We start from the raw sequence: 24,472 nt of genomic DNA on the forward strand, positions 1-24,472 counted from the left end.
ACACCGAGGGGGCTAGGGTTACACAAAGTCGGTTACAAGGAAGGAGATCTACATATCCGTATTGCCAAGCTTGCCTTCCACGCCAAGGAGAGTCCCATCCGGACACGGGACGAAGTCTTCAATCTTGTATCTTCATATATAGTCCAACAGTCCGGCCAAAGGATATAGTCCGGCTGTCCGGATACCCCCTAATCCAGGACTCCCTCAGTCTCGTTGCACCGATATGGGAACCTTTGCCTGACGCCTCGGGACTTTGCACCCGCGCCTGCCTCTTTAGCGCCGAAGAGGAAACTGGCACCCTGCACCCGCTGGCGCCTGCCTGGCCTTGGTCGTCATGGCTCACGTCACGGGAACCTCACGAGGTGCCCCTTGCCTTGATCTCTCCGCTCCTCGCGAGCCAGCCTAGTGAAGCTGCCCCTGAGGAGGTCTTGTGTCGTCCGCCTCGTGAGGTTTGGCCCCTCGCGAGGGTCTTGAGCGTTGGTTGATGAAGATGGGCCGTACCAGGCCGTGGGTGGAGCCACGCCCTGGGCCGCAGGCAGACAAGTCTGGGTACCCCCGTTCCCAGGACGCCGACAATGGTCATCATCATCTTGTGCCTTTGATCTCCATCTCTAGAGCACCGTCATGATCACCATCATCACCGGCTTGACACCTTGATCTCCATCGTAGCATCGTTGTCGTCTCGCCAACTATTGCATGCTGGCAGAGGCAAAGGACCCAATTGCAATCTTTATTTTGCTTGTAGGGGGATTTATGCTATTTTGTAGGGACCTTATTGTAAATTCTACTACTGACTATTGGGCTCCACATTGAACCTGAAACGATTTATATGTGATCTCTTCTGCCGACACACACGTCATCCTGTAAAAACATTGTAAAAACGTTTTACGGTGTCCCCTAAAACGATTTTACAGGACAAATTTTTACGGGACCTGCTAGAGATGCTCTAAGTGAGGAAGGGACCGGTTAAAAAGCGATGCGAGGCCGAATTGTTGTGCCAACATGGCGAACGTCCATACTCCTTTGTTTCACCCTTTCATTTAGGGTTGGTCTCGAGGATTTGGGACAGTCGAACATGTTCGACCTAACGTTGGGGTCTGCGCCCTTAGGCCTCTGATCGAGGACATATGCCCAAGACGCCTCTTGGAGCTGCTGCTCGTACTCGAAAATGGTCTATGAGGAGCTGGGCAGCAGGTCATCCTCCCCCCTCCAGGAGCTAGTCCCAGTTCAGACTGGACCCGTTGTCCTCTTCATCGGCACAATCCTTCTTGGTGACAGACGGTGCAATGAAGGACGAGGGCCCTGGCGACGTGACGTCGACTTGTCTCCACTTCAGCACGGATTGGAGCCCCAGCTCTCGTCGGATCCGTCATCGCGGTAGGGTTGTAGCACTTTAGAGCAAATAGCTACCCAAATACCACATCATCCGGCTATTCACGCTCTTCCTTCATCATCTTCTTGTCCATCGTGGCGAGGTGGCAGGCGGCGATGGTGCAATGGGCAATGGGGGTAGCGGCCAGAGTTTTTGAAGTGGAGTGAAGGGAGAGTGAGTAGGGAAGGACCAGTTAAAAAGCTATGAGGGACCGGACAGCCGGTACAACGTGGCGGCTGTCCGAACTCCCCTACTCCACCCCTTGATTTGAGATGGCCGGACACGTAAAGCCTAAAGTAGGGATATGTGGCAGTTGTCCAAAATTTGTTACTCCACCCTTCAATTTGAGACGGCCAAACACGTCTGGTCTAAAGTAGGGATTTATAACAAATGTCCAAACTCTCCTACTCCACCCCTCAAATTGAGACAGCAGGACACGTCTCGCTTAAAGTAGGGATTCGCAACGGGTGTCTAAACTTTCCTGCTCCACCCCTCAAATTCAGACGGCGGGACACGTCTCGCCTAAAGTAGGGATCCGCGCCTAGGCCTCCTCTCCAACCACAAAATCACGTGGGCAATATAAAAAACGAAGAAGCTTAATTAGCAGTTTAACTCACTGAAACAGCCTGTCGTCGTCGGTGGATGGCATTCCCCCTTGCAATGCATAAACCAGTAGGGATCACGGTGGACCGGACAGCGCTGCAGCGTCACCGTCGGTGCTCCGTCACCCGGGATCACCCGCGGGGACAGAGAATATCAGCCCGCCTCCCTATTATAATCCCGCCCCAATCTCGTCTCCATCTCGATCTCGCCACCACTCCCCCATTTCCACTCCCCTCCCGGATCTCGCCGATTCGCCATGGCGGCCTCCACCAACGGCTCCTCGCCGCCGGTGCTCAAGTTCCTCATCTACGGCCGCACCGGCTGGATCGGGGGCCTCCTCGGCCAGCTCTGCACCGCGCAGGGCATCCCCTTCGCCTACGGCGCCGGCCGGCTCGAGAACCGCGCCCAGCTCGAGGCCGACATCGACGAGGTCGCGCCCACCCACGTCTTCAATGCCGCGGGCGTCACCGGCCGCCCCAACGTCGACTGGTGCGAGACCCACCGCGTCGAGACCATCCGCGCCAACGTCTGCGGCACGCTCACGCTCGCCGACGTCTGCCGCGCCCGGGGCCTCGTGCTCATCAACTACGCCACGGGCTGCATCTTCGAGTACGACGCGGGCCACCCGCTCGGCTCGGGGGTCGGGTTCAAGGAGGAGGACACTCCCAACTTCGTTGGATCGTTCTACTCCAAAACCAAGGCCATGGTATGCCGTGTACCCATTCTCCCTTGCTTTAAGCTCCGGTTGTCCGTAGAATTCTCTCTAGAATGGCAAAGTGGAAATAGATCGGAGCCGCTTTGCTCGATTTATAATGTCAATGCCTGATTGCACGCTGAAACTTTGAAACGAGGGGTGTGATCATGGAGGGAAATATGGCTTGCCAGTGATTGAGATTCCATTGATCTGTATGTAGTTAAGAAGGCCTTAAGAGAGATTTGGTAATTTGCATTGACCATCGTTTGGTTAGATCCGGCGTGATTTGCTGAACACCCCTAATTTCTCTGTCATCGTCACATTGAAGATGCTGATCATGGTGTTAGCTTCGGTTGACTTAATTTAAATAAAGTCAACGAAATCATGCTTACTTACTGGAGCAAGTTATGGGGTCTCATTGAATTGTCGGAGTACTCTAATTGGTTTCCCCCATCCATGCACACTAGTTTGGTGTATTGATAATTGCATGCTTCTTTGAATTTGTACAGCCCACTTCCCCGAGCTTACCAATTTTGATTATGCAAAGTAATTAGCAATTTCGATCGAGTAAACATCCTGCATCGATTATTTCTGTTATTAGATCTTAGTCATGTTCTGTGCTTAGGTGATTGTTGCCGAAGTCATTTCATCTTATTTTAGAATGTTTGCTGTATTGGTGTTGTAAATTTGCCGTTTAAATTCTTGAATCACAATTTATAAATACAATACACTCAAAACCAACATGATCTGATGTAGTAGCATATTTTATGGAGAAGGGTCTGTTGTGCTACTGCTACCCTGGTTGGATAAAAGAAGGACAAACATGGACTACTGTAGATTAAAAATATTGCAATACAAAATGAACCAACTGAATGTTTACGCTCGGCGGAAATTGTACATGATAGTAATGAAATGAGTGATGTTAGGCCCAACCAACGAAAAGAGTGATGTTAGGCCCAAGCTAGAGTCTAGTTATTGGGCATACACTCATACCTTATTGTTTGCGATGTGCTTTTAGCCTGTAGGTAATTAAAGTTAAGACACTTGGGCTTGCAGTACGGAAGTGTGTTTATTGTCCAAGAGTTTGTTGACAAGTATGTCTTCTGTCAACTGCCTGAATGCCATGAGCACCTATCTTGGAAAGCAGGCGCTTATTTTGAAAGCAAAAGATGACCTTTGTTAGCAGGATCCTTGTCAAATTGGATTCCTTATCTTTTACTCCCTCCGTCCAAATTAAGTGACTCAACTTTGTACTGTACTCAACTTTGTACTAACTTCGTACTAAAGTTGGTACAAAGTTGAGTCACTTATTTTAGGACGGAGGGAGTACTTGACAGTGCCACACAAAATATAAGCAGTTCAAGTATTTGAATGTACATCGTTTGGATAGACTGGTTCCATGATCTGGATGCCCTGTGCACTATCAGAAAATAGTGTGTGATGTTCTGGAACTTAGGAAAGAACTGAACAGCTATAGGCATGCAATTGTAGATATTATTCAAGAAACCCTGTTTCTTTGATGTTGCTTTCTTTTAGTGTTTTCTTTTGTGCTACATCATCTTCATATGGACTAGAGGATTGTTCATTTTGTTTTGATAGAGTGGCTAAAATTATGTGGTGACATATACATATACTCTACGGGTGATACTCGCAGAGGACAATTATTAAGATACCCTTGACACTAAAGGAACTAACTGGAAGTGGGAGAATGGTTCATATGATAAACGGACAGTATGTTTTTCAGAGATGTTGCCTTTTGGTGTCACATGGGTGCATAACAATTAGTTCAAAACAATTAAAATTGCACTGTTTAGACTTCATAGCTTAAAATTGAGTGTTTCATCACTTCTGCACACGAACGAATCATGAAATCTAACCTAATTATACCTTATTTCTCAATCGTCGTACAAATAGCAAAACCCTTCAAAAACATATTCAAAATTGGAAAATAATAATTAATGTCATGTAGATGAAGATTTTGAAAAGAGTGATAACTATCCAATATATGGCCATTGCATTAGCCATCCTAGTTTTTCTTATTTGGCATCAACAGTAACATGAAAAGCCTGTTAATATTCTACATTTCTACTTAGCCAAATTCATCCTCGATTAATCATCATGATTTACCAATAAGTCTTACTTCCAAAGAAGTTAGCGTTGGACCCTAAAATGCTGAACTTACCATCCATTGAATATTGAAATGATCATAGGTATTTATGATAACAAAAAGTTTCTACATAGATAAAGCTCGATTAGGCAAACCTATGACTCAAAAGAACACCTGATTTAATCTCACAGAGAGCAGATTTTTGTGAAAATATACCCAGTTAATTGTGCCATTGTTCGTATGTGTGAGTATTACCATTATTTTCATGATAGTTTGCTACTTTTAATTATGTTATTAGAAGAAGTATTTCACAGTGAAACTAACATTTACCTCTAATAGGTTGAGGAACTGCTGAAAAACTACGAAAACGTGTGCACCCTTCGTGTAAGGATGCCTATTTCATCTGATCTGTCCAATCCTCGCAATTTCATCACAAAGATCACCCGGTATGACAAGGTTGTGGATATCCCAAATTCAATGACAATATTGGATGAACTTCTTCCCATCTCAATCGAGATGGCGAAGAGAAACCTCACCGGAATCTGGAACTTCACTAATCCTGGTGTGGTGAGCCACAATGAGATACTGGAGATGTACAGAGATTACATCGACCCAAACTTCTCCTGGAAGAACTTCAACTTGGAGGAGCAAGCCAAGGTCATAGTTGCACCGAGGAGCAACAATGAACTTGACACTGTTAAATTGAAGACCGAGTTCCCAGAACTTTTGTCAATCAAGGAGTCGCTGATAAAAAACGTGTTCAAACCAAATCAGAAGACGTCCAAGGCTTGACCAAACGGAGCAGTCTGCACAGAGCCTTATGTTGATGTTATTTGTTCGACATACATTTATATCGCTCGCCGGTGCTAATCCAATAAGCATGCATGGTGTTTTATTCTGTCCCTGTCCTGTGCAGGCATTGTTGTTGCAGGAGATAGTTTCTCGTAGGAAGTCACACCCATTGCCATTATCAGATTGTTACACAGAACACTCTACATGGTGTTACTATTGTATCCTATGAATACGGTGGGAGATGGACCAAGTGAGGAGCAAGTTCCTCTGTTGTATTGTATCACATAACTGGAGTATATCATTTTTATAAAGTTCAGTAGGAGATTGCTTTGGACCCTGCAATATGTTGTTGCCTGCTAGCTCGTTCCTAATAAATTGAGTCCTCCTTTGGTTCATACGGATTTTGTAGGAATTCTAGAGGATAGGAATTTTGTAGGAAAAAAATGATTTGAAGCACTTTAGTTCGTAGGAATGGATTCCTATTCCTAAGTAGGATAGGAACAGCCTTCACATTTCTAAGGAAAAAAAACTTTAGTCCAATTCAGTTAAAAAAATTCTATCCTATGCATCAAATGATATGTCTGTCCCTTGCTTTGTTTGGATGTAGATATTGAAAGGCTTGGCATTGTATTGGCTTCAATGCCAAATATCTCAAGACATTGATATTGAGCTTCAATGCCAAATCTAGTGTTTGGATGGACAAAGCGAAAATCTCACTTCCATAACATTCATGATTTCTTATTGTCTCTACAGCACACATACAAACATGCATCAGTTTTAAACTGACCACTACTAGTACTCTTAGACTGCAGCAAGACAAAGCCACTGTATTATATTGCACTGATGCTGTTGCATATACTTTTGCACTTCATTAGTTTCCTAATTGGTACAGTTACTGACTAGTGTTGCCGTGATGAGAAGGAGCAAATGGAGGTACACGATGCTACACAGTACTGGTGTTGGCGCGCTGACGACTGGAAGGCCACGTACGAGCTGTACGCCTGCAGACTGCAGTTCGTGGATGAGCTTGGCGGCGTCCCGGGCAACCTGGCCGGCGCCATGGGCGGCACATTGAGCCGGCTCGTCGACCGTACCAACGAGTGTTCCTGCTTGCCATCCGCACCCAGTGCTCGCACCTCCATACCAGGGTCGTTCGAGTGTCACAACACGCCGAACTGAATGGGTTGGCATTCTGCCGAGCAACTCATGGGCATGACAGTGCAGGTGTTCTCCCACCTATATGTAACGTACATAAACTGGACACTGCCCTCGAAGCCATCGGTCAGTTGCGGATGCTTGCTAGAGTTTCAATCATAAATATAAATGATCAAAGTACGGAAAATATGTTAGCTCATGCCTCTCTCTCATATAAAACTGTAATAATGATTATCGATTTAGTTATCGATTGCTTAGGGACAAACAATTTTCTTGTGTTACAAAAAGCTTTCTACTACATTACTAAATTTATTATCTTACAATTTATTCATAGTTTTATTCTCGCAAAGTATTTCTAGCTTTATACTTGTTTTAGATAAAGTGAACGTTAAGTGTGCGTAGAGTTATATCGGTGGTCGATAGAACTTGAAGAGAATATAAATCCTACATTTAGATCCGCGTTGGGTTCGACACTCTTATTTGTCGAAAAAACAACAATTGATCCCTACACTTGTGGGTCATCAAGACTTTTTTCTGGCGTCGTTGTCGGGGAGTAATAACGTGGAGTGAATATTCTCGTGCGTGCTTGTTTGCTTTATCACTAAGTAGATTTTATTTTCTATTCTAAGTTGTTCTCTATCTTTAGTTATGAAATGAAACATGAAATACTAAAAAAAATAGTTGTACATTATGGAGATGAAGAACCTTCTAAAATCCTCGATGCACATTATGTGAAAAATATTAAACACTACTTTGATAATATTGAGAACACCCCGTTCAACTTGATAATGGGAGACACGTTGGATCAATGTGAATACTTTAGGGATTATCGCTTGACTCAAAAAGGAGAAACTCTTATGGGATCAAATTAATTATTTGCAATGGTATGCTTTGGATTTATGCTTGAGACATGATAATACTTGTTGCTCTAGGATGAAGGCTAAACACCTTTCCTTTTCATGTGAATTTAATGATAATAAAACATTGGCTTCTTATGCTAATGGTAAATATGATTACTATGATGTGGAACGGATATAATAATTTGTTACTTTTAAGGGTGCTTATGAAATTGAATTTTTGTTTGAAAAGTATGAAAATTATGACGATGTTGTTTATAGACCTAATTTTTTTGTTACTTAAATATTGCAATGAGGATTATAAATACAATTTCGATATTGATGTATTTATTGAGAAAGTCTCCGTTGTTCAAGAAGAGACTAATATTTTGCAGGAAACACATGGAAGAAGGAATTGATAAAATTGTGAGCTCATTAGATGAAAAAATGAGGAGTAGAGCGAAGAACAAAAGAAGGAAGAGGGGATTGGCTACCCGTGCCACCTTCTAATAAGAGTAATTCATCAACTTATATATTGTTTAATTTCCCTTCGTGCTTACCGAAGGATGAATGCTATGATAATTGCTATGACCCCGTTGTTTCGTTTGAAATATCCCATTTTTGATGAAATTGATGCTTGATATGGTTGTGGACAAGATGCCAATATGAATTATGCTTATGAAGATGAATTTGCTATAGTTCCTTATGTTAAGAATGAAATTATTGCTATTGCACCCAAACATGATAGTCTTATTATGTTTTTGAATTCTCCCAACTACACTACATCGGAGAAGTTTACTCTTATTAAGGATTATATTGATGGGTTGCATATTACTATTTCACATGATAATTTTGATGAATATAATATGCATGTGCTTGCTGCTCCTACTTGCAAATATTATGAGAGATGAACTGTATCTCCACCTCTATATGTTTCCAACACGGTACAATTGCAAGAAACTACTTATGCTATGCATTGGCCTTTACTTGATGTGCATTAATTGTTTTTTATGACATGCCGATGCATAGGAAGAGAGTTAGACTTCATCATTATGTGATATATGTTACTTTGTGCTCACCACTAAATTACAAATCATTGTTAATTAAAATTGGCTTTGATATACCTTGGGATCCGGGTGGATCAATTACTTGAGCACTTTATGCCTAGCTTAATGGCTTTAAAGAAAGAGCCGTCATGGAGACAATCCGGAAGTTTTTGAGAGTCATGTGCGCTTTTATAGAGTTTAAAAACACAAAAATATATAGGGAAATTTAAAAAGTTTTCCAAAAATAAAAGATTGGAAGGTTATGCATTGGAGAAGTGAGGGTCGACCTTGAACACTTGTGTTCATGCTCATGGAAACAATGTAGAAGTTTTCATGGAAGTTTCTCACAAAAATAATTATCCTCTTGTATAAATCCATTGTATTATAAAAGTAATGCACAAAGATTTGCCTTTAGGATGATTATATTGCTTGTTTGGTATGTGCGGTGCAAAAACAGAAACTTATGCGGTAGTGCGTGAATTTATATTTTTTTACTGGAACATGCAAAAATTCTGAAATTTTTACACGTTACTACCACACAAATTGTTTATTTTTTCCTAATTTTTCAGAATTTTTGAAGTTACAAAAGTATGATCAATGTTCATATTGCTACAAACTGTCATGTTTTGACAGATTCTTTTTTTGATGCATTGTTTTGCTTGTTTTGATGGAACTATGGAGTGTATCGAGTGGTATAAGCCATGGAGAAATTAGAATACAGTAGATATAATGCAAAAATAAAATATGAATGGGTTAGCAACAGTATTTAAAGTAGTGATTTGCATTATTATACTAACAGATCTCAAGAAGATTTTGTTAAGTTTTGTGTGGATGAAGTGTTCGAAGATCGATGAGGTCTCGATATGAGGAGAAGGCGAAGAGATAGAGTTCAAGCTTGGGGATGCCCAAGGCACCCTGATACGTCCATTTTGCATCATGCTTTTATATCAGTATTTATTGCATTATGGGCTGTTATTTCACATTATGTCACAATACTTATGGCTATTCTCTCTTATTTTACAAGGTTTACATAAGGAGGGAGAATGCCGGCAACTGGAATTCTGGGCTGGAAAAGGAGCAAATATTAGAGACCTATTCTACACAACTCCAAAAGTCCTGAAACTCCACGGAACACCTTATAATAAATAATCAAAAATCCTTGCCAAAGATGAAGACCAGGGGGGCACACCCTTCTCACGAGGGTGGGGGACGCCCCCCCTAGGGCGCGCCCCCTACCTCGTGGGCCCCCTGGTGGCTCTCCGATGACCATCTTCTCCTATATAAAGTCTTTCGTCGAGAAAAAAAATAAGAAGCAACCTTTCAGGACGAAACTCCGCCGCCACAAGGCAGAACCTTGGCGGATCCAATCTAGAGCTCTGGCAGAGCTGTTTTGCCGGGGAAACTTCCCTCCCGGAGGGGGAAATCATCGCCATCGTCATCACCAACGCTCCTCTCATCGGGAGAGCGCAATCTCCATCAACATCTTCATCAGCACCATCTCATCTCAAAACCCTAGTTCATCTCTTGTATCCGATTCTTGTCTTCAAGTCCAGGATTGGTGCTAGTAGGTTGCTTGTAGTGTTAATTACTCCTTGTAGTTGACGCTAGTTGGTTTAATTGGCGGAAGATCATATGTTAAGATCCTTTATGCATATTAATACCCCTCTGATTATGAACATGTTTATGCTTTGTGAGTAGTTACGTTTGTTCCTGAGGACAAGGGAGAAGTCTTGCTATTAGTAGTCATGTGAATTTGGTATTCGTTCGATATTTTGATGAGATGTATGTTGTCTAGCCTCTAGTGGTGTTATGTGAATGTCAACTATATAACACTTCACCATTATTTGGGCCTAGAGGAAGGCATTGGGAAGTAATAAGTAGATGATGGGTTGCTAGAGTGACAGAAGCTTAAACCCTAGTTTATGCGTTGCTTCGTAAGGGGCTGATTTGGATCCATATGTTTCATGCTATGGTTAGGTTTACCTTAATACTTTTATTGTAGTTGCGGATGCTTGCAATAGAGGTTAATCATAAGTGGGATGCTTGTTCAAGTAAGAACAACACCCAAGCACCGGTCCACCCACATATCAAATTATCAAAGTACCGAACGCGAATCATATGAACGTGATGAAAACTAGCTTGACGATCTTCCCATGTGTCCTCGGGGGCGCTTTTCCTTATATAAGAGTTTGTCCAGGCTTGTCCTTTGCTACAAAAAGGATTGGTCCACCTTGCTGCACTTTATTTACTTTTGTTACTTGTTGCTCGTTACAAATTATCTCATCACAAAACTATCTGTTACCACTTATTTCAGTACTTGCAGAGAATACCTTGCTGAAAACCGTTTATCATTTCCTTCTGCTCCTTGTTGGGTTCGACACTCTTACTTATCAAAAGGACTACGATAGATCCCCTATACTTATGGGTTATCAAGATTTTTTTCTGGCGCCGTTGCCGGGGAGTGAAGTGCCTTTGGTAGGTGGAATTTGGTAAGAAAAAATTTATATAGTGTGCTGAAATTTACTATCACTTGTTACTATGGAAAGTAATCCTCTGAGGGGCTTGTTCGGGGTATCTTCACCCCGACCAGTAGAGCAAAGAGTTGCTCCTCAACCTACTGAACCTATTGAAAATGAAATTCCTTATGAGTATCCTTCGAGTATAATAGAAAATCTGCTAGCCAATGCTTTTACAGGAGATGGAACAAAGCATCCTGATGAACACCTAATATATGTGGATGAAGTTTGTGGATTATTTAAGCTTGCAGGTATTCCTGACGATGTTTCTAAGAAGAAGGTCTTCCCTTTATCTTTGAAGGGAGACACATTGACATGGTATAGGCTATGTGATGATATGGGATCATGGAACTATAGAAGATTGAAATTGGAATTTCATCAAAAGTATTACCCTATGCATCTTGTTCATCGTGATCGCAATTATATATATATTTTTTGGCCTTGCGAAGGAGAAAGCATCGCTCAAGTTTGGGGGAGGCTTAAATCAATGTTATATTCATGCCCCAATCATGAGCTTCCAAGAGAAAAAATTCTTCAAAAAAATTATGCTCGGCTTTCTCATAACAATCGCACCATGCTTGATACTTCTTGTGCTGGCTCTTTTATGATGAAGACTATTGGATTTAGATGGGATTTATTGGATAGAATTAAACGCAACTCTGAAGATTGGGACCTCGACAATGTTAAGGAGTCAGGTATGACACCTAAGTTTGATTGTGTTAAATCTTTTATGGATACCGATATTTTCTATAAGTTTAGCACTAAATATGGACTTGATTATGAGATAGTAGCTTCTTTCTGTGAATCTTTTGCTACTTATGTTGATCTCCCTAAGGAGAAGTGGTTTAAATATCATCCTCCCATAGAAGTAAAAGTAGCTACACCTATTAAAGTTGAAGAAAAGACTGTCACTTATAATGATCCTATTGTTCCTACTTGTTATGTTGAGAAACCACCTTTCCCTGTTAGGATAAAGGATCATGCTAAAGCTTCAACTGTGGTTCGTAAAAGCAATATTAAAACATATACACCTCCTGAGCAAGTTAAAGTTGAACCTAATATTGCCATTGTTAAAGAGATCTTGTCTGATAATATTGATGGGCATGTTATTCAGTTCTACGGTGAAACTTCTAGAATTGCTAAACCTTGTGCTAAAGATAAACATAGACCTATGGTAGGCGTGCCTGTTATTTCTGTTAAAATAGGAGATCATTGTTATCATGGCTTATGTGATATGGGTGCTAGTGCTAGTGTTATACCTTATGACTTGTATAAAGAAATCAAGCATGAAATTGCACCTGCTGAGTTAGAAGATATTGATGTCACAATTAAACTTGCTAATAGAGATACTCTTTCAGCAATGGGAATCGTTAGAGATGTTGAAGTCTTGTGTGGAAATACTAAATATCCTGCTGATTTTCTTGTTCTTAGTTCTCCACAAGATAGCTTTTGTCCCATTATATTTGGTAGGCCCTTCTTGAATATAGTTAATGCTAGGATAGACCACGAAAAGAATGTTGTTACTATTGGTTTGGATGATATGACTCGTGAGTTTAATTTCTCTAAATTTAGTAAACAACACCGTGAAGAAGAATTGCCTAGTAAGGATGAAATTATTGGTCTTGCTTCTATTGTCGTACCTCCTAATGATCCTTTAAAACAATATTTGCTAGACCATGAGAATGATATGTTTATGAATGAAAGAAGGGAAATAGATGAAGTATTCTTTAAACAAGAACCTATGCTAAAACACAATTTTCCTGTTGAAATCCTAGGGGATTCTCCTCCACCTAAGGGTGATCCCGTGTTTGAGCTTAAACCGTTGCCTAATAATCTTAAATATGCTTATCTTGATGAAAAGAAGATATATCCTGTTATTATTAGTGCTAACCTTTCAGAGCATGAAGAAGAAAGATTATTGAAAACTCTGAAGAAGCACCATGCTGCTATTGGATATACTCTTGATGATCTTAAGGGCATTAGTCCTACTCTATGTCAACATAAAATAAATTTGGAAGCAGATGCCAAACCACTTCGTGATCCTCAACGACGTCTGAATCCTAAAATGAAAGAAGTGGTAAGAAAAGAAATACTAAAGCTTCTAGAGGCAGGTATAATTTATCCCGTTGCTGATAGTCAGTGGGTAAGTCCTGTTCACTGTGTCCATAAGAAGGGAGGTATTACTGTTGTTCCTAATGATAAAGATGAATTGATTCCACAAAGAATTATTACCGGTTATAGGATGGTAATTTATTTCCGCAAATTAAATAAGGCTACTAAGAAAGATCATTACCCCTTACCTTTTATCGATCAAATGCTAGAAAGATTATGCAAACATACACATTACTGCTTTCTAGATGGTTATTCTAGTTTCTCTCAAATACCTGTGTCGGCTAAATATCAATCAAAGACTACTTTTACATGCCCTTTTGGTACTTTTGCTTATAGACGTATGCCTTTTGGTTTATGTAATGCACCTGCTACCTTTCAAAGATGCATGATGGCTATATTCTCTGACTTTTGTGAAAAGATTTGTGAGGTTTTCATGGACGACTTTTCCGTCTATGGATCTTCTTTTGATGATTGCTTGAGCAATCTTGATCGAGTTTTGCAGAGATGTGAAGAAACTAATCTTGTCTTGAATTGGGAAAAGTGCCACTTTATGCTTAATGAAGGTATTGTCTTGGGGCATAAAGTTTTTGAAAGAGTTATTGAAGTTGATAAAGCCAAGGTTGATGCTATTAAAAAGATGCCATGTCCCAAGGACATCAAAGGTATAAGAAGTTTCCTTGGTCACGCCGGATTTTATAGGAGGTTCATCAAGGACTTCTCGAAAATTTCTCGGCCTCTAACTAATTTATTACAAAAATATATACCATTTGTCTTTGATGATGATGGTGTAGAAGCATTTAAAATACTTAAGAAAGCATTAGTCTCTGCACCTATTGTTCAGCCACCTGATTGGAATTTACCCTTTGAAATTATGTGTGATGCTAGCGATTATGCTATAGGTGCTGTTCTAGGGCAAAGAGTTGATAAGAAATTAAATGTTATCCATTATGCTAGTAAGACTCTAGACAATGCTCAAAGAAATTATGCTACTACTAAAAAAGAACTTTTAGCAGTTGTATTTGCTTGTGATAAGTTCAGACCTTATATTGTTGATTCTAAAGTAACTATCCACACTGATCATGCTGCTATTAAATATCTTATGGAGAAGAAAGATGCTAAACCTAGACTTATTAGATGGGTTCTCTTGCTACAAGAATTTGATTTGCATATTGTTGATAGAAAAGGAGCTGAGAACCCCATTACAGACAACTTATCTAGGTTAGAGAATGTTCTTGATGACCCACTACCTATTGATGATAGTTTTCCTGATGAACAATTAAATGTCATAAGTACTTCTCGTAGTACCCCTTGGTATGCTGATTATGCTAATTACATAGTTGCTAAATTTATACCACCTAGCTTCACATACCAACAAAAGAAAAAGTTCTTCTATGATTTGAGACATTAATTTTGGGATGACCCACATCTTTATAAGGAAGGAGTAGATGGTGTTATTAGATGTTGTGTACCTGAGCATGAACAAGAAAAGATCCTACGCAAGTGCCACTCCGAAACTTATGGAGGACACCACGCGGGAGATAGAACTGCACATAAGGTATTGCAATCCGGTTTTTATTGGCCTACTCTCTTCAAGGATGCCCGTAAGTTTGTCCTATCTTGTGATGAATGTCAAAGAATTGGTAATATTAGTAGATGTCAAGAAATGCCTATGAACTATTCACTTGTTATTGAACCGTTTGATGTTTGGGGCTTTGATTATATGGGACCTTTTCCTGCCTCTAATGGATATACACATATTTTAGTTGTTGTTGATTACGTTACTAAGTGGGTAGAAGCTATTCCAACTAGTAGTGCTGATCATAACACTTCTATTAAAATGCTTAAAGAAGTTATTTTTCCAAGGTATGGAGTCCCTAGATATTTAATGACTGATGGTGGTTCACATTTTATTCATGGTGCTTTCCGTAAAATGCTTGCTAAATATGATGTCAATCATAGAATTGCATCTCCGTATCACCCACGGTCTAGTGGTCAAGTAGAATTGAGTAATAGAGAACTCAAATTAATTTTGCAAAAGACTGTCAATAGGTCTAGAAAGAATTGGTCCAAGAAACTTGATGATGCATTATGGGCCTATAGAACTGCATATAAAAATCCTATGGGTATGTCTCCGTATTAAATGGTATATGGAAAAGCATGTCACTTACCTCTCGAACTAGAACATAAGGCATATTGGGCTATTAAAGAGCTCAACTATGATTTCAACTTGCCGGTGAAAAGAGGTTATTTGATATTAGCTCACTTGATGAATGGAGAACCCAAGCTTATGAAAATGCCAAGTTGTTTAAAGAAAAGGTTAAAAGATGGCATGACAAAAGGATACAAAAGCGTGAGTTTAATGTAGGTGATTATGTATTGCTATACAACTCTCGTTTAAGATTTTTTGCAGGGAAACTTCTCTCTAAATGGGAAGGCCCCTATGTTATCGAGGAGGTCTATCGTTCCGGTGCCATAAAAATCAACAACTTCGAAGGCACAAATCCGAAGGTGGTAAACGGTCAAAGAATCAAACATTATATCTCAGGTAATCTCATAAATGTTGAAACCAATATTATTGAAACCGTAACCCCGGAGGAATACATAAGGGACACTTTCTAGAACGTTTCAGACTCCGAAAAGGAATAGGTATGTGATACGGTAAGTAAACCAACTCCAAAACAAATTTTAAGGCAATATTTCTCCGTTTTGGAATATTTAGAAAAATAGAAAATTAAGTAGCAGTCCGGGAAGGACACGAGGGCCTCACGAGGGTGGAGGGCGCGCCCTACCCCCCTGGGCACGCCCCCTACCTCGTGAGCTCCTCGTGTGCCTTCCGGACTCCGTTTTCTTGCACGATACGTATTTTGGTTAGTAAAAATTCATTATATAATCTCCCGGGGGTTTTGACTCCCGTATCATGCGGAAATCCTCTGTTTTTGTTTTGAGTTGTTACTGTTGCAGATTAGAGCAAGATGTCTTCTCAAGAGTCAGTCGGGGAGAGCCGAGTATCTAATCCGGCACCGGAACCAAGGGTAAACAGCGACCCTGACCACTTTGGGCCAGCAACGGAGGAAGATATGGAGGCTGACCTAATGAGGGTAGATGCCATGGAGGATCAAGAAGTCACCTCTCGCTTCCAAGCCGGATTCACAATGGGAGAACTGCAGAGCTCAGCTATTCCAAACTCGGTTATCCCTTCCAATGTTAGATTTCTTTCTTATGAGAATATGAAAAAGAGTGTCACTGGTTCTCCCGCAGCTATGCAGCACCCTTGGGTGCAGGGAGCTTTGGCTGTTACAGGAAAACTCCGAAAGGAAATAATGGATCTCAAGCATCAAGTCAACAAGCTTGAGGAGGAGAATCGTATTTTGAAGGGCATCATCGCCAAAAACATCACATCACCATCCCCGAAAAGATAGACATAATCACCTGGGTATGGGCACTCCACTTGGCAACTACCAATCTTGGGGGAGTGCCCTGGTATCGTATCGCCATCACTTTTGTCTTTACCGTTTTTCTTAGTTCGATCTTATTAGTAGTATTTTGATCTAGTATAATAAAGTTTGTGGCATGATCTAGTTGTGAGTTTTGCTTTATTATCCTTCTATGTAATCGAGTCCGTGAGCTATATAATAAAGATTAGTGTTGATTCAAGGGCTTGATTGTTTTGCCATGATCCTAAGTAAATAAAATAAAAGAGAAAGAAATAAAAAGAAACAAAGAGATCCTATGGATCTCATGGAGAGTAATGAGCTCACATAGAAAAAGTATGATGAAGAAAAGTTGTTGAGAGTTGACAAGCATAGTTTTGGTCATCGTTGCAATTAATAGGAAGTAATAAAGAAAGAGAGGTCTTCACATATAGATATACGATCTTGGACATCTTTTATGATCGTGAGCACTCATTAAAATATGACATGCTAAAGAGTTGACATTGGACAAGGAAGACAATGTAATGGGTTATGTTTTCTTACATCTGAGATAAATTATATTGTCTTGGATCTTCCAACATGATGAGCTTGCCTTTTCCCCTCATGCTAGCCAAATTCATTGCACCAAGTAGAGATACTACTTGTGCTTCCAAATACCCTTAAACCAGTTTTGCCATGAGAGTCCACCATATCTACCTATGGATTGAATAAGCTCCTTCAAGTAAGTTGTCATTGGTGCAAAGCAATAAAAATTGCTCTCTAAATATGTATGATTGATTGGTGTGGGAGAAATAAGCTTTATACGATCTTGTGATGTGGAAGTAATAAAAGCGACGGACTGCATAATAAAGGTTCATATCACTGAAGGAAATATGCCCTAGAGGCAATAATAAAGTTATTATTTATTTCCTTATATCATGATAAATGTTTATTATTCATGCTAGAATTGTATTAACCGGAAACATAATACATGTGTGAATACATAGACAAACAAAGTGTCACTAGTATGCCTCTACTTGACTAGCTCGTTAATCAAAGATGGTTATGTTTCCTAACCATGAATAAAGAGTTGTTATTTGATTAACGGGATCACATCATTAAGTGAATGATCTGATTGACATGACCCATTCCATTAGCTTAGCACCCGATCGTTTAGTATGTTGCTATTGCTTTCTTCATGACTTATACATGTTCCTATGACTATGAGATTATGCAACTCCCGTTTGCCAGAGGAACACTTTGTGTGCTACCAAACGTCACAACGTAACTGGGTGATTATAAAGGACCTCTACAGGTGTCTCCAAAGGTACATGTTGGGTTGGCGTATTTCGAGATTAGGATTTGTCACTCCGATTGTCGGAGAGGTATCTCTGGGCCCTCTCGGTAATGCACATCACTTAAGCCTTGCAAGCATTGCAACTAATGAGTTAGTTGCGGGATGATGTATTACAGAACGAGTAAAGAGACTTGCCGGTAACGAGATTGAACTAGGTATTGGAATACCGACGATCGAATCTCGGGCAAGTAACATACCGATGACAAAGGGAACAACATATGTTGTTATGCGGTCTGACCGATAAAGATCTTCGTAGAATATGTAGGAGCCAATATGGGCATCCAGGTCCCGCTATTGGTTATTGACCAGAGACATGTCTCGGTCATGTCTACAATGTTCTCGAACCCGTAGGGTCCGCACGCTTAAGGTTACGATGACTGTTATATTATGAGTTTATGCATTTTGATGTACCGAAGGTTGTTCGGAGTCCCGGATGTGATCACGGACATGACGAGGAGTCTCGAAATGGTCGAGACATAAAGATTGATATATTGGAAGCCTATATTTGGATATCGGAAGTGTTCCGAGTGAAATCGGGATTTTACCGGAGTACCGGGAGGTTACCGGAACCCCCCGGGAGCTATATGGGCCATAGTGGGCCTTAGTGGAAAAGAGAAGGGGCTGCCCAAAGTGGGCCGCGCGCCCCTCCCCTCCCTTGGTCCGAATAGGACAAGGAGAGGGGGCCGGCCACCCTTTCTCTCTTCCTCCCTCCGCGAATCCTAGTCCAACTAGGATTGGGGGGGGGGGGGGAATCCTACTCCCAGAGGGAGTAGGACTCTTCTGGCGCGCCTCTCCTAGGCCGGCCGCACCCCCCTTTTAGTCCTTTATATACGGAGGCAGGGGCACCCCAGAGAGACACAAGTTGATCCACGTGATCATATTCTTAGCCGTGTGCGGCGCCCCCTGCCACCATAGTCCTCGATAATATTGTAGCGGTGTTTAGGTGAAGCCCTGCGACAGTAGTAAGATCGTCACCACGCCGTCATGCTGACGGAACTCTTCCCCGACACTTTGCTGGATCGGAGTCCGGGGATCGTCATCGAGCTGAACGTGTGCTAGAACTCGGAGGTGCCGTAGTTTCCGTGCTTGATCGGTCGGGCCGTGAAGACGTACGACTACATCAACCAAACGCTTCCGTTGTCGATCTACGAGGTACGTAGATCACACTCTCCCCTCGTTGCTATGCATCACCATGATCTTGCGTGTGCGTAGGAAGTTTTTTGAAATTACTACGTTCCCCAACAGTGGCATCGGAGCCTAGGTTTTATATGTTGATGTTATTTGCACGAGTAGAACACAAGTGAGTTGTGGGCGATATAAGTCATACTGCTTACCAGCATGTCATACTTTGGTTCGGCGGTATTGTTGGACGAAGCGGCCCAGACAAACATTACGCGTACGCTTACGCGAGACCGGTTCTCCCGACGTGCTTTGCACAGAGGTGGCTTGTGGGTGACAGTTTCTCCAACTTTAGTTGAACCAAGTGTGGCTACGCCCGGTCCTTGCGAAGGTTAAAACAGCACCAACTTGACAAACTATCGTTGTGGTTTTGATGCGTAGGTAAGATTAGTTCTTGCTTAAGCCCGTAGCAGCCACGTAAAACTTGCAACAACAAAGTAGAGGACGTCTACCTTGTTTTTGCAGGGCATGTTGTGATGTGATATGGTCAAGACATGATGCTGAATTTTATTGTATGAGATGATCATGTTTTGTAACAGAGTTATCGGCAACTGGCAGGAGCCATATGGTTGTCGCTTTATTGTATGCAATGCAATCGCGATGTAATGCTTTACTTTATCACTAAGCGGTAGCGATAGTCGTGGAAACACAAGCTTGGCGAGACGACAACGATGCTACGATGGAGATCAAGGTGTCACGCCGGTGACGATGGTGATCATGACGGTGCTTCGGAGATGGAGATCACAAGCACAAGATGATGATGACCATATCATATCACTTATATTGATTGCATGTGATGTTTATCTTTTATGCATCTTATCTTGCTTTGATTGACGGTAGCATTATAAGATGATCTCTCACTAATTATCAAGAAGTGTTCTCCCTGAGTATGCACCGTTGCGAAAGTTCTTCGTGCTGAGACACCACGTGATGATCGGGTGTGATAGGTTCTACGTTCAAATACAACGGGTGCAAAACAGCTGCACACGCGGAATACTCAGGTTATACTTGACGAGCCAAGCATATACAGATATGGCCTCGGAACACGGAGACCGAAAGGTCGAGCGTGAATCATATAGTAGATATGATCAACATAGTGATGTTCACCAATGAAACTACTCCATCTCACGTGATGATCGGACATGGTTTAGTTGATTTGGATCACGTAATCACTTAGAGGATTAGAGGGATGTCTATCTAAGTGGGAGTTCTTTAAGTAAATTAACTGAACTTAAATTTATCATGAAACTTAGTACCTGATAAGTATCTTGCTTGTTTATGCTTGATTGTAGATAGATGGCTCATGCTGTTGTTCCGTTGAATTTTAATGCGTTCCTTGAGAAAGCAAAGTTGAAAGATGATGGTAGCAATTACACGGACTGGGTCCGTAACTTGAGGATTATCCTCATTGCTGCACAGAAGAATTACGTCCTGGAAGCACCGCTGGGTGCCAGGCCTGCTGCTGGAGCAACGCCAGATGTTATGAACATCTGGCAGAGCAAAGCTGATGACTACTCAATAGTTCAGTGTGCCATGCTTTACGGCTTAGAATCGGGACATCAACGGCGTTTTGAACGTCATGGAGCATATGAGATGTTCCAAGAGTTGAAGTTAATATTTCAAGCAAATGCCCGGATTGAGAGATATGAAGTCTCCAATAAGTTCTATAGCTGTAAGATGGAGGAGAACAGTTCTGTTAGTGAGCATATACTCAAAATGTCTGGGTATAACAATCACTTGATTCAATTGGGAGTTAATCTTCCGGATGATTGCGTCATTGACAGAATTCTCCAATCACTGCCACCAAGCTACAAGAGCTTCGTGATGAACTATAATATGCAAGGGATGAATAAGACTATTCCTGAGCTCTTCGCGATGCTGAAGGCTGCGGAGGTAGAAATCAAGAAGGAGCATCAAGTGTTGATGGTCAACAAGACCACTAGTTTCAAGAAAAAGGGCAAAGGGAAGAAGAAGGGAAACTTCAAAAAGAACAGCAAGCAAGTTGCTACTCAAGAGAAGAAACCCAAACCTGGACCTAAGCTTGAAACTGAGTGGTTCTACTGCAAGCAGACTGGTCACTGGAAGCGGAATTGCCCCAAGTATTTGGCGGATAAGAAGGATGGCAAGGTGAACAAAGGTATATGTGATATACATGTTATTGATGTGTCCCTTACTAATGCTCGCAGTAGCACCTGGGTATTTGATACTGGTTCTGTTGCTAATATTTGCAACTCGAAACAGGGACTACGGATTAAGCGAAGATTGGCTAAGGACGAGGTGACGATGCGCGTGGGAAACGGTTCCAAAGTCGATGTGATCGCAGTCGGCACGCTACCTCTGCATCTACCTTCGGGATTAATATTAGACCTAAATAATTGTTATTTGGTGCCAGCGTTAAGCATGAACATTATATCTAGATCTTGTTTGATGCGAGATGGTTATTCATTTAAATCAGAGAATAAAGGTTGTTCTATTTATATGAGTAATATCTTTTATGGTCATGCACCCTTGAAGAGTGGTCTATTCTTACTGAATCTCGATAGTAGTAACACACATATTCATAATGTTGAAACCAAAAGATGCAGAGTTGATAATGATAGTGCAATATATTTGTGGCACTGCCGTTTAGGTCATATCGGTGTAAAGCGCGTGAAGAAACTCCATACTGATGGACTTTTGGAACCACTTGATTATGAATCACTTGGTACTTGCGAACCGTGCCTCATGGGCAAGATGACCAAAACACCATTCTCCGGTACTATGGAGAGAGCAACAGATTTGTTGGAAATCATACATACATATGTATGTGGTCCGATGAATATTGAAGCTCGTGGCGGATGAATATTGTTCGGAGTCCCGGATGTGATCACGGACATGACGAGTAGTCTCGAAATGGTCGAGACATAAAGATTGATATATTGGAAGCCTATATTTGGATATCGGAAGTGTTCCGAGTGAAATCGGGATTTTACCGGAGTACCGGGAGGTTACCGGAACCCCCCCGGGAGCTATATGGGCCATAGTGGGCCTTAGTGGAAAAGAGAAGGGGCTGCCCAAAGTGGGCCGCGCGCCCCTCCCCTCCCTTGGTCCGAATAGGACAAGGAGAGGGGGCCGGCCACCCTCTCTCTTTTCCCCCCTCTGCGAATCCTATTCCAACTAGGATTGGGGGGGGGGGGGAATCCTACTGCCAGAGGGAGTAGGACTCTCTTGGCGCGCCTCTCCTAGGCCGGCCGCACCCCCCCTTTTAGTCCTTTATATACGGAGGCAGGGGCACCCCAGAGAGACACAAGTTGATCCACGTGATCATATTCTTAGCCATGTGCGGCGCCCCCTGCCACCATAGTCCTCGATAATATTATAGCGGTGTTTAGGCGAAGCCCTACGACAGTAGTGCATCAAGATCATCACCACGCCGTTGTGCTGACGGAACTCTTCCCCGACACTTTGCTGGATCGGAGTCCGGGGATCGTCATCGAGCTGAACGTGTGCTAGAACTCGGAGGTGCCGTAGTTTCGGTGCTTGATCGGTCGAGCCGTGAAGACGTACGACTACATCAACCAAACGCTTCCGTTGTCGATCTACGAGGTACGTAGATCACACTCTCCCCTCGTTGCTATGCATCACCATGATCTTGCGTGTGCGTAGGAATTTTTTTGAAATTACTACGTTCCCCAACAATCACAAGGGGCAATATAAAGTGACGTTCTTTCACATTAAGATTTTGTGCATCCAACCATAAAAGCGCATGGCAACCTCTGCTTCCCTCTGCGAAGGGCCTATCTTTTATCATTATCTTCTACCTTATGCAAGAGTCATGGTGATCTTCACGCTTCCTTTTTACATTTTATCCTTTGGCAAGCATAGTATGTTGGAAAGATCCTGGTATATATGGCTAATTGGATGTGAGTTTTCATGAACTATTACTGTTGACATTACCCTTGAGGTAAAACGTTGGGAGGCAAGACTATAAGCCCCTATCTTTCTCTGTGTCCGATTAAAACTCCACACCCATAAGTATTGCGTGAGTGTCAGCAATTGTGAAAGATTATATGATAGTTGAGTATATGGACTTGCTGAAAAGCTCTTATACATTGACTCTTTCCTATGTTATGATAAATTGCAATTGCTTCAATGACCGAGATTGTAGTTTGTTAGTTTTCAATGAAGTTTACGATTCATACTTGATATTGTGATTGAATTATTACTCTAGCATTAGAGATCATATGACAAAAATTATATAAGTTGTTGTTGTAAGAATGATCATGATGCCCCCATGTCCGTATTTTATTTTTATCTACACCTTCATCTCTAAACATGTGGACATATTTTTCGATTTCGGCTTTTCACTTGAGGACAAGCGAGGTCTAAGCTTGGGGGAGTTGATACGTCCATTTTGCATCATGCTTTTATATCAATATTTATCGCATTATGGACTGTTATTTCACTTTATATCACAATACTTATGGCTATTCTCTCTTATTTTACAAGGTTTACATAAGGAGGGAGAATGCCGGCAGCTGGAATTCTGGGCTGGAAAAGGAGCAAATATTAGAGACCTATTCTACACAACTCCAAAAGTCCTGAAACTCCACGGAACACCTTATAATAAACAATGAAAAATCCTTGCCAAATATGAAGACCAGGGGGCCCACACCCTTTTCACGAGGGTGGGGGGTGCCCCCCTACGGTGCGCCCCCTACCTCGTGGGCCCCCTGGTGGCTCTCTGATAACCCACAAGTATAGGGGACCGCAACAACTTTCGAGGATAGAGTATTCAACCCAAATTTATTGATTCGACACAAGGGGAGCCAAACAATATTCTCAAGTATTAGCAGCTGAGTTGTCAATTCAACCACACCTGGAAACTTAGTATCTGCAGCAAAGTGTTTAGTAGCACAGTAATATGATAGTGGTGGTAGCAGCAACAAAAGTAAAGACAGTAAAAGTAATGTTTTTGGTATTTTGTAGTGATTGTAACAGTAGCAACGGGAAAGTAAATAAGCGTAAACCAGTATATGGAAAACTCGTAGGCACCGGATCAGTGATGGATAATTATGCCGGATGCGGTTCATCATGTAACAGTCATAACATAGGGTGACACAGAACTAGTTCCAATTCATCAATGTAATGTAGGCATGTATTCCGTATATAGTCATACGTGCTTACGGAAAAGAACTTGCATGACATCTTTTGTCCTACCCTCCCGTGGCAGCGGGGTCCTATCGGAAACTAAGGGATATTAAGGCCTCCTTTTAATAGAGAACCAGAACAAAGCATTAGCACATAGTGAATA

The 24,472-nt window shown here is 41.7% G+C and overlaps 1 protein-coding gene across 1 annotated transcript; it reads left to right on the forward strand.

Annotated features, from left to right (window-relative positions):
* Nucleotides 1–2,016: 2,016 nt before the first annotated feature.
* LOC123128001 (bifunctional dTDP-4-dehydrorhamnose 3,5-epimerase/dTDP-4-dehydrorhamnose reductase) lies at nt 2,017–5,910 on the forward strand. Its single transcript, XM_044547888.1, has 2 exons — nt 2,017–2,681; nt 5,116–5,910. The coding sequence occupies exons 1-2, from the start codon at nt 2,232–2,234 to the stop codon at nt 5,566–5,568; spliced, it is 903 nt and encodes a 300-aa protein (XP_044403823.1). The 5' UTR covers nt 2,017–2,231; the 3' UTR covers nt 5,569–5,910.
* Nucleotides 5,911–24,472: the final 18,562 nt, after the last annotated feature.

Source organism: Triticum aestivum, chromosome 6A, assembly GCF_018294505.1.
Source record: "Triticum aestivum cultivar Chinese Spring chromosome 6A, IWGSC CS RefSeq v2.1, whole genome shotgun sequence".
NCBI lineage: Eukaryota > Viridiplantae > Streptophyta > Magnoliopsida > Poales > Poaceae > Triticum > Triticum aestivum.